The sequence below is a fragment of the Plectropomus leopardus genome, chromosome 7 (genome assembly GCF_008729295.1).
Source record: "Plectropomus leopardus isolate mb chromosome 7, YSFRI_Pleo_2.0, whole genome shotgun sequence".
Lineage (NCBI taxonomy): Eukaryota > Metazoa > Chordata > Actinopteri > Perciformes > Serranidae > Plectropomus > Plectropomus leopardus.
Window position 1 is genome coordinate 32705966 of NC_056469.1, and position 13410 is coordinate 32719375.

A 13410-nucleotide genomic window follows, 5' to 3' on the forward strand; every position below is an offset into this window, starting at 1 on the left:
TTTTTCATGAGTGTCCAGGCAGCAACAAAAGTTACAGACGGACAACATGGAACAAAAACACAAAAATAGAATATACAACTCCTCCAGAACAAACAATATAAAACACACGAAATAAAGTTACTACAAGGATGGACTAAAAAGTATATTAATAAAACGTAAAAATTAGAAAATTAAAAGAGCAGCTGAGTAACACCCTGAAGTTGTCATGTGAAAAAAACGACGGCCCGTCAAAACCGCAAACACAGAAACGGACATCTCTGTTTGGCGCTATGTTAATAATAATATGTCGGTTATATTGCAAACAGCAGTTTGTCTTGATGTTGGAGGTTCGTCCAAACAGAAGGTGACGGTTCGATTCCCTCCTGTTGTATCAAAATGCCTTTTCAGCAAACACACAGAGTGCGTCCTGTGAGGATAAGTCTCTCCTGTGGACTGCTCTGTGTCTACACACCTCCGTCCCCTTCACACTAACCCCTCACCCCCTCATCCATCCCTCCATTTCCACCCCCACCCCCCCCCCCCCAACCTCTGCTTGGCCGGTGTGCAGTGATGCAGTGCTGTTCGCTGCTGTCGTTACCCGCCCCGGTCACCACTTCCCGTACAGCTCCGTCTGTGCGCGCTCCTCTACGCGCTTCTTCACACTCTGACGGCTGGATTTTTAAACCTCAGAGAGCTGAAGAGTCGGGAGGCTCTTTGGCTGCTGTTTGAAGGAATTCAGCAATAAAATATCCTTTATGATAGAGCAGTGCTTCATTTAGAAATAAAATTTACAAAATATGTCAGTTTTCTGCATCTATATAACTGTGCATGTGTCTCAGTGTTCAGTCTGTAAAATTCTGTTTAATTAATTCAAATGAATTAGTCGTCCCTTTTACATGGAGATGGCATGGGTTACATTTTTACACAGAAACAAAAAAAAAAACAGCATCATGTTGCTGCGATGTTTGATTTTATACAGTATGCCGGCATCGTGGACACAAAACAGGTGTGACGTTCATCACAGCGTTCAGCAGCATCAGCGTGTGTCCTAAAATCCTAGAAATGTTCCAAAACATCCTAAAATTCTCAAAAAAAACTTTCTAAAATCTGAGAAATGTCCTAAAATCCTACAAACATCCTAAAATCCCTAGAAATGTCCAAAACTCACAGAAACATCCTAAAATCCTAGATATGTCTTCAAGTACTGTCCTAAAATCTGAGAAATGTCCAAAAATCATAGAAACATACAAAAATCATAATCATTCTACAATTTTAGTAATGTCCCAAAATCCAACAAACCAAAAATCATAGAAATGTCCTAAAATCCTAAGCATCCTAAAATGTAAAATGTAAAAAATATTAGAAAAAAATCCTCAGAAATGTCTTAACATCCTAGAAACGTCTTAAAATATAGAAAAATGTCTTAAAATAGTAGAAATGTCCTAAAGTCCTAGAACTGTCCCTAAAATCTGAGAACTGTCTAAAATCTGAGAAAATCTAGAAATCCCAGAAACATGTACAGGGCTGTTGCGACTGGCTCCTGGCCTGTCATCTTGCAAAAGTGGCCCCCAGACAAAAGCTATTGTTGAGTGTCCCCGCTGTGGACACATAAATATAGTGGACATTGGCCATAAACAGCTTTGTTCATCAGAGAATACCAATAAAAAAAGTTTACTAAGTTTGTAAAACAGCAAAAATATGAAGCTTTTCCAAAGGTAGGGCAGCCTTACTTCAACATTAGAAATATTTCTCACACACATCCTTTCACTTTTCAAAAACATCAGGTAGAGATGAGCGCAGGTGTCAGAGGCAGAGATGAAGGACAGGAAGGTGCCCTCGTCCTCCTCGGAGTTAAACTGGGTCCCGGCAGTCAGAGTACAGCAGCACTGGCCCATATTCTATATATAGAGCCCTCCTCTCTGATGGAGCTGGAACAGGGTGAAATGGGTCAGATGGCTGGACAACCTGAGGTCCTTGGCCTTGATTTTTCCAGGACCTGGAGCCGTCTGGCCATCAGCTGTCAGAGGTCGACTCGGGTGACGAGGCAGACCGTCTAAAGAGTAAAAAAGGAGTAAAAAACGTAGCAGAGAGCCTAGTTTCCTCTCAGGGGAGTAAGGTGGTGTTGAGCCCTGCAACATGTTGAGAAATGAATATTAGAGACGGAGAGCGATCTCACACACAGGAGGATGTTTCCCGCCGCTGGCGGTGACGAGCGCGTGTCAGTGGAGGTGGTGGGATGGAGCTGGAATGTCACCAATAACCCGCCGCAATAACCCGCTGCTGCGACAAGACTTTAACCTGGCATGACATGTGAAAGGCAACACGGCTTTTTGGCCTTTCCACCGAGTCACCTTGCATGCTAAAACTGAGCGCGCGCGTGTGTGTGTGTGTGTGTGTGTGTGTGTGTGTGTGTGTGTGTGTGTGTGTGTGTGTGTGTGTGTGTGTGTGTGTGTGTGTGTGTGTGTGTTTGTTTGTTTGCTGGAAGAGTTATTTCCAAAACACTCTTTTTTTTATATTTTGAAGAAAATCCTTTTAATTTTGTAGAATATCTCCTCAGTTCAGGAAAAAAAAACCCATAAATGGTTGTATTTTCAATGCAAATGAACTTCGTTAAAGTTTTTTTTCAGACATTAACAGTTTTTTTCTGTAATTTTGACATTAACCGTTAAAAAACCAGAGCATATTGGTTTGATTTCTTTCTCCTTTTTAAAATGACGGAAATCTCTCCTTATTAAAAATATTCTTCTTATAAAAAAATAATCCTGGACTCAAAAAGTTAAATTTTCTTTTAACAAGTAGAAAAATCTTTGCTAAAGTATGAATTTAGTTTTTTATGTTAAGAAAGGTTACTGGAAAAGACTATTTGTAATTTGATGCCTATATTCAGAAAAAAAAATCCATTATTAAATTATTTCTTCAGCACAGCTGCAGATTTGTTTAACAAAATATATTTTTGAGCCACAATGATGAGACAACATTGACAGTGCTGGTGATGCGTTCACTTTTATTTACTGAACTTGCAGTTTTTAGCACCAGAATGCTTTATTAGCACGTTGGAGTCGGACAGATGATATTTTATTAAACTGTGTAAAGTGTTTTTGGGAAGACTTCTTGTCGGTGTGACTGTGTGATTTTCACCTGCGGGCTCGTCGGCTCTGCTGCTGATCACTAACTGATCACCTGTCCGTCACTTTATACGTGTGTGTGTGCGTGAAATGTGTGTGTGTGTGTGGGCTGGTGCACATTGGTCTAAGCCCCGCCTTCTTCCTGTCTCTCCACCAGTCCACAGTCCCACAGCCCACCTTCTCCATGCCAGTCACCGTGCCAGTGTCCAATCAGAATGCAGCGGCTGCGGCGGCGGCCCTCCAGTTCAGCAACAACCCCGGCGGCGCCCTGGTCACCACCACCTCCTTCGTCACCTCCACCCTCACAGACCCCCGCCTCCTGTCGCCACAGCAACCAGCTCTGCAGAGGAACAGTGTGTCGCCAGGGTTACCACAGCGACCAGCCAGCGCAGGTAAGAGACACAGCTGGACTGCTCTCTGTGCAGCTCCGCAGTGTGTTTGTCACATTTTCATCGAAATAAATTCAATGCCCTGAGCAGCTGACTGATCCAACATCCTGTAAAGCTTTCAGATATTGTTTTAACCCTTTGAAACCTGAGAAAAATTGGCTTGATTTCTTAAAAAAACAACAAAGACTTGGAAAAGTGCTTAAAAATTAACTGATTACGTAAAATAAGCGAAACATGTAATTATGACAATTAGAAATATAATTGTCTTTTTTCTTTTCCTATATCTTTTAACTGTTTTTTTGTGAGTAAAAATTGAACTTGATCAGGCCATTTTTACATTTTTTTTCAATCATTTTCTAAATCTGCTAATTTCTTGTCTAAATAAACAAATTTCTTACCAATTAGCTCATTGCATTTTTCCCTTTGTTTTTTTAAAGAAATCAATTTGCTTAGGATTCAAAGATTATAACATTTGTGAAAGGCATCTAGATTAAACACAAGAAAAAGGATGTCGCTCCAGGTTTCAAAGGGTTAAATGCGGAGAGATCTGGTCGCACTCTCCTTGGGAAAAAAACAAAAAAAAAAACCCTGATGCTTCAGCAGCTGATGAGTTTTGCATTTCTGAAAGCAGTTTGACATAAATTGAGGAAGAATAAAAACCCCTCTGACAAAAACTCCAAACTTCTACAAAAGAAAACAGAAAGAAAAAGACTTCAGAGAGCCGCCCACACGCTTTGATTGACAGGTGCTCTGTTGCAGAGAACGCAAACAGCAAAGTGGAGACAAATTTCAAAAACATGAAGAAACTCCAGTTAATTTGATATTTTAAACGAGAGGTTTTTCATGCCCGTCTTTAGACTCACAGCCTGTTTGTACTCTGAAAACTGACATCACATGAGTTTTATGCCGGCCACGAAAAGATCAGTGTAACATTTTGTTCCCCATCATATGTATATATACACACATGCATACACAGGTACACACACACATTAACACATACACATGCACATTCACTCATGCAAATACGTTCACGCATAGCATAAAACTTCAGATAAACGTCTGGTCCGGTTAAACCAGCCCGCTGTGGCTCCACGTTGTGACAAGTAAAGGCCTGTCTCTATTAGAGGCTTGCTCTGGTTTCCATGGTTACCATGCAGGTTATTTTTTATACAAGATCTTTGGATGTATAAAACCGACCTGCTGGAGATAACGTTAGTTAGCTGCTTAGATCACGCATACCAATATCTATTAAACTTTTGTCAGTACAGAAACAAAATATTAGCTCAGTGAGATTCTCCACAAACAGTCATTAAGTTAATTTTTCTGAAACCGTGAGCACCAAAGAAGACAGTATTATCAGCACAGTAAACAAATGAGATGCAAAAAAAGAAATTATTGGATAGAGAAGACTTTTTTTTTTTTTTTTTTTTGCAACTCTAAGGGAAAATGTCCAGTGAGCTATATTCATAATTATCATAATTATAATTTTAAAGCATATTTCCAGGTCATTTCTTACTTGGTTTTTTTCTGTTTAACTTTTATTTATTATTTTGTATCTATTTATTTGTTATCATTTTATTTTACAGTTTTTTAAAACTATTTTTATTATTATTATTATTATTATTATTATTATATTTTTATTTTATTTTTAAATTTATTTATTTATTTGGCAAATTTTCAGGTAATATTGTACTTTTCACAGATTTGTTGCTAACCTCTGCATCATTTCTTCTTTCCACACATTCTTTAAATTTTATACATAAAAATACACGTACAAAAGTGCAAAAACTTTTTAAATTTTACACTGCAAAAAAAGAAGCCCCGTCTTAGTAGAATAATTTTGAACACAAAAAGTCTAATTTTCTTAAAATAAGTATGTGGTATATATTTTTTATTCATGATGTTGAAATAAAAAACTTCAGTTGCTGCTCTAGAATAAAAAAAAATGTCAAAAACATATATTTCTTGAACCTTTCTTGAAACATATTAATTTGTGTTGGAAACTTCCTCTTGACATATTAAAATAAATGCACAAACAGTGTGGGGACCAGTGTTTAGTGTTGTCACCACATGTCAAAGTGCTGATATCAAACATTTATGATAATATAATAACCAACTTTATTTCAAAGACCTTTGTTTATTAGTAACATTTATTATTTTTCTGTCTGCAGAAACAGTTTGTGTAACAGCAGCGTTTAATAGAGAATTTATCTGAATCGTCAGGCAGCAAATGACTAAAGAAGTGAGTGTGTGTCGTGTATTGATGTCCGCGCCTCTCCACACTCGGGTACCTGTCAGTCTTATAAGTGCATGCTGCCTCCTGATGACGCAAATCCATCACTTCTTGGACGGAGGCGGCTGCAGTCCTGCGTGCGCCCGCTGCCTCTGTGTGGCACGGCGATCCTTCACCCTCTGACTAAAAGGATTTGTGCCCCATTTTTGCGTCTCAGACAAGGTTACTTATCAAGCTTTGTTCCGACCAGCGTAATCTCATTGTAAGTCAGAATTAGGTGATGTAACGCGCAACAAATGCATTACAGCATCTTTCATAACATGCCGTTCTCCGAGGCAAGAGGGTTTCACATGGCGGTAATGGACGCCCCCCACCCCCCTCCTCCTCCTTATAACCTCAGCCGTGCAAATACTCAGCTCTGCCCTGCAATGCATCCCACATTAGAAGAGAGGGATCAGGTTCATCGAGTTTGATTATTGGTGTGTTTCCATGTGTCCATCCAGCCAGATATTTTACACTGACCCCTAATGACCTCCACTCTCTGCCCCTCAGCCAAAAACTTACTCTGGGAAATAAGTGTCAGCGCAAAAAAAAGAAAATGTTTGCTTGAGAAAAGATAAAAAAATAGGGAAAATACAAGAAATTACCTGAAAATTTGTATCAACAAAAAAAAAAAGGAAGTAGGGCTGGGCAATAACGACATCAATCACAAAATAACTTTTCCTTGGTTTGAAATATGAGAAGTAGTCATTTGAGCGTTGATAGAACACATTGCAGCCTTGTTTTGACAGACAACACGAACAGCCAATGATAATAAGAATAGCACCGCGGAGAAACAAATGCAGTGAACGACTCTTGAACAGCTGAGTGTTTGACAGCCACAGCACTGAAAAACAGCCAAATTTGTAGCGATGGAAAGTGATTTCTTTGGACTTCAGAGACTACTTTGTAATGATATTACATATCCGGCAGCCCGGGCCAACGCACGAACATGTCCGACAGCTCGGTCCCAACGCGCGGACATGTCCGACAGCTCGGTCCAATGCGCGCGGACATGTCCGACAGCCCGGTCCAGCGTGCTGACATGTGCGACATCCCACTGCGACTGGAGCAGTTCCTGTCATTTTCCCTAGCTTTTTAAAAAATAATTTTCTAAATCTAGCAGTTTTTACCATCTGTGGGACATTTCTTGTCAAGTTGCTTTTTTTATGATTTTGAAAGAAATCAAACCTAAGATTGAAACTCTTCTGAAAGCAGCACGAGAAAACTGATGTCACTTCAGGTTTTAACAGTTCTGTATTTCAAATACAATATTCATCTTCTTCACAATTCAAAATGAGCCTGATGATTTTTTCTCTCTAAATATGACATAAGTATCACGGTGAAAGCAGCACTCACAAATTAAGTGGTAATGCAGAATTGATACCAATTATGATCCTTCAGCCAGTGAAGAGAGAGTCGATTGCAGTGGCACTTTTTTTTTAATGACTCACTTGATTTAATGATATTTCTCAGAATGGGATGTGCAGCGTTTCAGATTAGTGCTGTTCAGAATAACTGTTTGATATTTAATAAAAATGGACGGGTTTATATTTCATGTTAACGGCGTGTTCTTCTGCCACAGGAGCTCTATTAGGAGGAGATCTGGGGAATTCAAACGGAGCGTGCCCGAGTCCAGTCCGTAAGTAACCTTAACTTTTTGTTACTTGCTCTTAAGTTTTGCAGTTTGTATTGATACACACAATACACACACACACACACACACTCACACACAAACACACACATTGCAAGTATGCTTCGTTCTGCTCTCATCTAACTTGACTTGATTTACTGACACAGCGATGCAGAGTATTTTATGTGTGGCAACTGGTGGTCACATGTGCACAACTCTCACACACTGACTCCAACACACACACGCACACACACACACACACAAAAGCACCTGTTGACTGGCGACAGCTGAGGGTCACAGTACAAGCTGCTTGTAAACAGTCCAAAGAACAGAGCGAGTTTCAGGTCGTTAGAGAGAAACAGCACGAGAGAGTCTGAAAAGAAGAACCAAAACTGACAGAAAGTTACATAAAAACTCCTGCGAGCTCCTCGGCTTTTTGTGTCGATGTTGTTTTCAGATTGTGACTCAGAAACCAGAATTTTGGAGAATAATCTCCAGAGTTTGATGATATTACCGACCTTGTTCTGGTTTCTGCCAGCTGGTACAAATACCAGAAACTGAGCTCCGCAGTTTGTTCCCGTCAACCAACGCGTGAAATCCAGACCAAGAGTTGCTCGACTAAATGAAGTGCTCGTGGTCTGTTTTTAACCCTTTAAAACTTTTCTTGTGCTACTTTCAGACGCCATCACAAGTATTTAACAGTTGAACTCTAAGAAAACTGGCAAAAAAAAAGCTATGAGCAACTTAGGAAGAAATGTTCCACAAATTACAAAATATTAGCAACTTCAGAAGAATATTTTTAAAGATACTAGTAAAAAGAGAAATGCCAGAGGAAACCTATAATTATAATTATCATAGTTTCATATTTAAACTGATGTGTGTTTTGTGTGTGTGCGTGTGTTATGTGTTATGTGTTAGAAGTGTTATGTTTTTTAAGAAGTTTTAAGAGCTAAAGTCATTTCCTTTTTTGGTTTTTTTTTTTAATGTTTTTCTGGAGTTTTGTGTTTGTTTAGTTGGGGTTTTTTTTTTCAAATTTTCATGTAATTTCTTGTACTTTTTAGTAATTACTTGCTAATATTTAGGTCATTTCCTCTTTTATTGCGTATTGACTTTCATCCAATGTTTTTGAGAGAAGTTAAATCAATTCACTCAGGTTTCAAAGAGTTAATTTTATTAAAAATGACTGTTACTCTAGAAGCAATCTGATGTTAGAATGATTCTGACATGACTTCAGACTGAATTTTTTTTAAAGTTAATCTTTATACTGATACATAAAATACTCATTCAATAACTGTGATTTCAGTATCAATCAAAATATCAGTAAAAACTTGTGATTGTTATTTTTGCTGTCATGGCGCAGCCCGCCTGCAGACAGAGCTGTGATTGGTCGATTGTTGGGTCTGTGAGCTCAGCAGCAGACGTGTCTGAATCAGCGCAGAAAGTCTGAGATGTGGTTTATGATTCAGAGGTGAAAACTTTCACTGGTCCGTCACATCTTGAACTGGAAACCAGCTGCTTTGAGTAGAAAGTGCCGCCCGGAGCCAAATATTCGAGTCAGTAAAGCAAGAGTTTAACTCTTTGAAACCTGGATCGACATCAGTGTTTTTGTGCTGCGTTCATACGCCTTTTACAAGATGTTGAACCCTTTGAAAACTTTTTTCACTTCAGTTTGACTTTTTTTTTTCGAAAACATGGAGAAAAAGGCAGTGAGCCATAAGAAATGTTTAACACACTGCAAGAAATTAGTTAAAGATGACAAGAAAAAAGACCTGAAAACTAGTTCTAAAAAAGGGGGGAAAAAAATAACTGAATGTCCAGAAAACATTATTTATACCTCTTATAATTATGTATTTAAAATTATGTTACAGAATACACACACACACACACACACACACACACACACACACATAAACACATATATATAGTACTTTTTCACTAATTTCTAATGTTTATGATAAAAAAATTTAAAGAAAAAATAATTTGAAAAAGGAATACAAGAAAATCACCTGAAAAAAGACTATTATGACTATTATTATCATTATATGACTATTTATCTATCTATCTATTTATCAATCGAATCTTAATATATATATGTAAAATTTTTTTTATTGCTTATTTTCAGCTAATTTTTTCATTATTTTTATTTTTTAATTTTTTTTATTTAAAGATTTCTTGCTTATTTTTTGGGGCCATGTCTTGTTAAGTTGCTGATTGCCTTCTCCACTTATTTTGGCAGAAACTCAAAGTCATTAGCTGTGGTTTTTAAAGGGTTAACGTTACCGAGCTGAAAGCTCTGACAGCAGTTTGCTCCTCAGCTTCACTCTCTCCTGTCCTCACCCACTGCACTGCTCCTCCCCCCTCTCATCCTGTCTCCCTCAGCTGTTCCCCCTCGTCCTCTCTCTGGAATAATCTGCCCCCCCCCCCTCCGGTCCAACTGTCCCTTGTCTTGGCACAGGACTCTCCTCAGAGGTGACTTTGACACTGGCCAGAGCTCTGCCCTTAAATCCCATTAGCCCGGACAGATCCTGCCAGCAGCCCGCTCTAATACACACACTTTCTCTGCTTTCTATTTTCTCTTTGATAAACGTATTGTCTCAGCGTGAGGTGGGCCAAAAGAAATCAATACATTTATATTAACTTCCCTTCACTGTATCAGAGGAAAAGACGCCGAAGCCAAGTGTCCATATTGGTATTAGACTGAGGGCGATTAATGAAAGAGTGAAAAGGCTCTCTGAAGAGTATTGAGACCAGGTCTGTGGCGACTCTTTAAAAAGAGGAACTGCACTGTGATAAACGAGGTTCAACGTTCGTTTTATTGTCATTCAGTTCATGTGCACACATGAAAAGAACGAAACGAGTCACTGTGGTGCAGCAGCGTGCAAAAAGAGTAAGAACATACTAAATACCTTATTAAATGAATAAAAACAAGAAATAACTTCATATACCTGCCATTTTTATTGCTTTACATGGATTAACTATGAATTAATCTTAATTTTTGAATGTGTAAAAAGCGGAGCGTGAGCAGCGCTGAATGTGTGTTGATGTGACTGATGTTGACTGATGTGTTCAGTCGCGGCACATCTAGAGTAACGACAGCTCGCCGATTTTTTTTTACGTTTGCTGTGCGCGTGTCAGCAGTAATAGACGTGAAAACGGTGTTTTTATGATTATATTGACTCCAGACCTCTTTTTACTGCACTTTAAAAGTCTCTCTGTCACAGAAACACAAAGACAGCTGTTTTACTCAAACCGTAAAAAAAGGTAGAGCTGGATACCAGAAGAAATGAGCAGTTACTGGAAACTGTGCTGGCAGCAGTTTCCCTCATGGACGATCCAAACATCACTCGAAATTTGCCAAATCGTTATTCACGTTGTCTGGAAATATCGTGTAGGGATGAGACTGTTGTGACTTTTTCCGTCTCAATATTGAACAAGTTGATTCATTTAAAAACAATTTTGGCTGCTTTGTGACAAATCTGCTTCAAAAATGCCACTTTTTGCCCTTTGGAGTCGTTTTCTCGAGCAGTTTCTGTGTTTTGGGTCTTTTTCACGATGGTGACTGTTGAACAGTCTCTGCGTTAAATGTTGCGTTCAGGATCTCTGCAGCTCGCTGTAAAGTCACGACTTCTTCGAAACCTGACACCTCTTCATCCCAAAATGCATCTCAGGTGACCTGATCCACCTGGCTGCCCGCTCTCCTCCTTTACTCTCGGTCTCCTTCATTTCTTCTGCCTCTTTTTTCTTTTTTCTTCTCCTCTTTCCTTCCCTACTCTGTAGTTTTCTTCATCTCATCTGTTTCTCTTAGTTTTCTTCCCATTCTCTTTCTTTCCATCCAAATTTTTCTTTTTTCTGCGCTGTCCATATTCATCCCTCTCCTCTAGCTTCCCTCTCTTCTCTCCATCTTCACTTCTTTTCCTCCCTTCTTCCTCCTCATCTCCCCATCTCCTTCTTTTGCTCTGTTGCCCTCCCCTTATCTCTCCTTCCTTCTCCCCTCTCTGTTTTCTCCCCATCGTCCTCCTCCTCCTCCTCTCTTGGATCTGTCGTTCTCAGCTGTTGTCCAGGGACTCGGGGCTCCGGGAATGTCACCATTGACGTCACCCAGCATTCCACACATTCCCACGCCCGGCCTCGCGTAACAGGAGACATCACACACACACACACGCACACACACGTACACACACGTACACACACACGTAGGCGCTCATACACAGAGAGGAGCACATGTGGAAAAGTCCATACAAACAGTCCACATACATAAATAAAGCCGCAGATACATCGAAATATCTGTGTGACTCACTCACTCTCGGAATAGTGTGTGTGTTCATGCAAGCTTCAACACACTCTGTGTAAACATCACGCACACACACACACACACACACACACACACACATTATAATACAGCTATCTCAGGGTTCAACAAGATACATAACAATATACCGTAAAACTTTGAATAAAAGTCTAGTCCCAGTTAAACGCTCGGTCTGTTTGACCAGCCCGCTGTGGCTTCACATTGTGACAAATAAAGGCCTGTCTCTATTAGAGGCTCGCTCTGGTTACCGTGGTTACCATGCAGTTCATTTTTATACAAGTTTTTAGGATGGATAAAACCACTTTATTTAAACTTTTGTCAGTATGGACACACGTTTAGCACGGTAAGATTCTCTACGATCGTTCAGTTCGTTTCACTGAAACCATGAGCACCAAAAAATGAAGTACTACCAGGAGAGTAAATGAGAGACGCTAAAACAGTTTTAATGAAACAATTTGTTTGTATTTCTATATTTTTATTTTCTTTAAATTGTATATTTCAATGCATTTTATGGAATTCTTAGAATTTTATAGAATTTTTTCCAGATCATTTTTCACTTTGCATTTTAACTTCCCAGTTTTTTCCTTGTGCCATTTATTTATTTATTTATTTATTTATTTCTGTATTATTTATTATTTTGTACTTTGTATTTTTTCATTTTGTAGTTTGTATTATTTTAATTTTTTTTATTTAGTTTGTATTTCTTTCTTTTTTTATTTATTTATATGATTTGATTTCTATCTTTTTATTTTCTTGAAATTATATGTTTAAAATTATTTTACAGAATTGTTAGAAGTTAGGATTTTTTCCAGGTGATTTTTTTTTTAACTTCCTTGTTTTTCCTCCTCATTTATTTATTTATTTATTTATTTATTAAAATTTTCAGGTAATTTTCCTGTACTTGGGTCATTTCTTCTTTTGTTGCTTAATACTTCCTTCTGATGTTTTGACAACAATCAATAAAGCCAATTTAGCCTTTTTTTTATGTTTAGAGAATAGTTTGATTTTATTTCCATCTTTGTTAAGCAAAAAGTTTAATCTGAAAGGAAATAAAAGCCTGTCAGCCTGCTGAGTTCAGGGGCGAAAGCATTATTATGGTAAATTATGTTAAATATTTCGCAGAAATATCTTCCGTGAATGAAGCGTCCATGTTTTCACAGATACGACTGTAAACTTTTAGTTGATCTTGACCGACACAGAAGCATAAAACCACAGGGCAGTACATGTAGTTTGCAAAATGTATTTGATTTTCTTTGGACCACAATGTTCTCAATAACTTATTTCACGTGTCAGCGAATAATACAACTACCAAGTAACTTCAGATGAACACAGCGCAGATCCTCGACCTCTTTTCTGTTAACTCCTCACTTACATCTCTCCTCCTCTCTGTTTTACCTCCCACTGCGCTGCTCGAGAGGGAGTGTGATGTTCATTTGTTGTTGTCAGGTTCACTATGTGTGTGTGTGTGTGTGTGTGTGTGTGTGTGTGTGTGTGTGTCAGGGCTGGGAAAGTCCCTGCTGTCCTCCTCTTATTCACACACTGATTGTTTGAGTCGAGCTCTTATTTTGACGTCAGGCTGCTGTCTGCTGGAGTCTTGATGTCAGGACACCCAGAATCCCCAAATACACCTCCGCCTTTTTATTTTTATTTTTTTTAAACTTAATTTAAAAAAACACAGCTCATTATCCCAAATCACTGAGAAT

At 38.7% G+C, this 13410-nt stretch overlaps 1 protein-coding gene across 10 annotated transcripts in view; it reads left to right on the forward strand.

Moving 5' to 3' along the window:
* The window catches only part of mef2d (myocyte enhancer factor 2d), a 115058-nt gene that overhangs the window by 82150 nt on the left and 19498 nt on the right, over positions 1-13410 (forward strand). For all 10 annotated transcript variants that reach the window (XM_042489852.1, XM_042489858.1, XM_042489856.1 and 7 more), the window contains exons 5-6: positions 3262-3496; positions 7351-7407. In XM_042489852.1, the coding sequence (XP_042345786.1) occupies positions 3262-3496; positions 7351-7407 (292 nt within the window). The remainder of the gene's footprint in view (positions 1-3261; positions 3497-7350; positions 7408-13410) is intronic.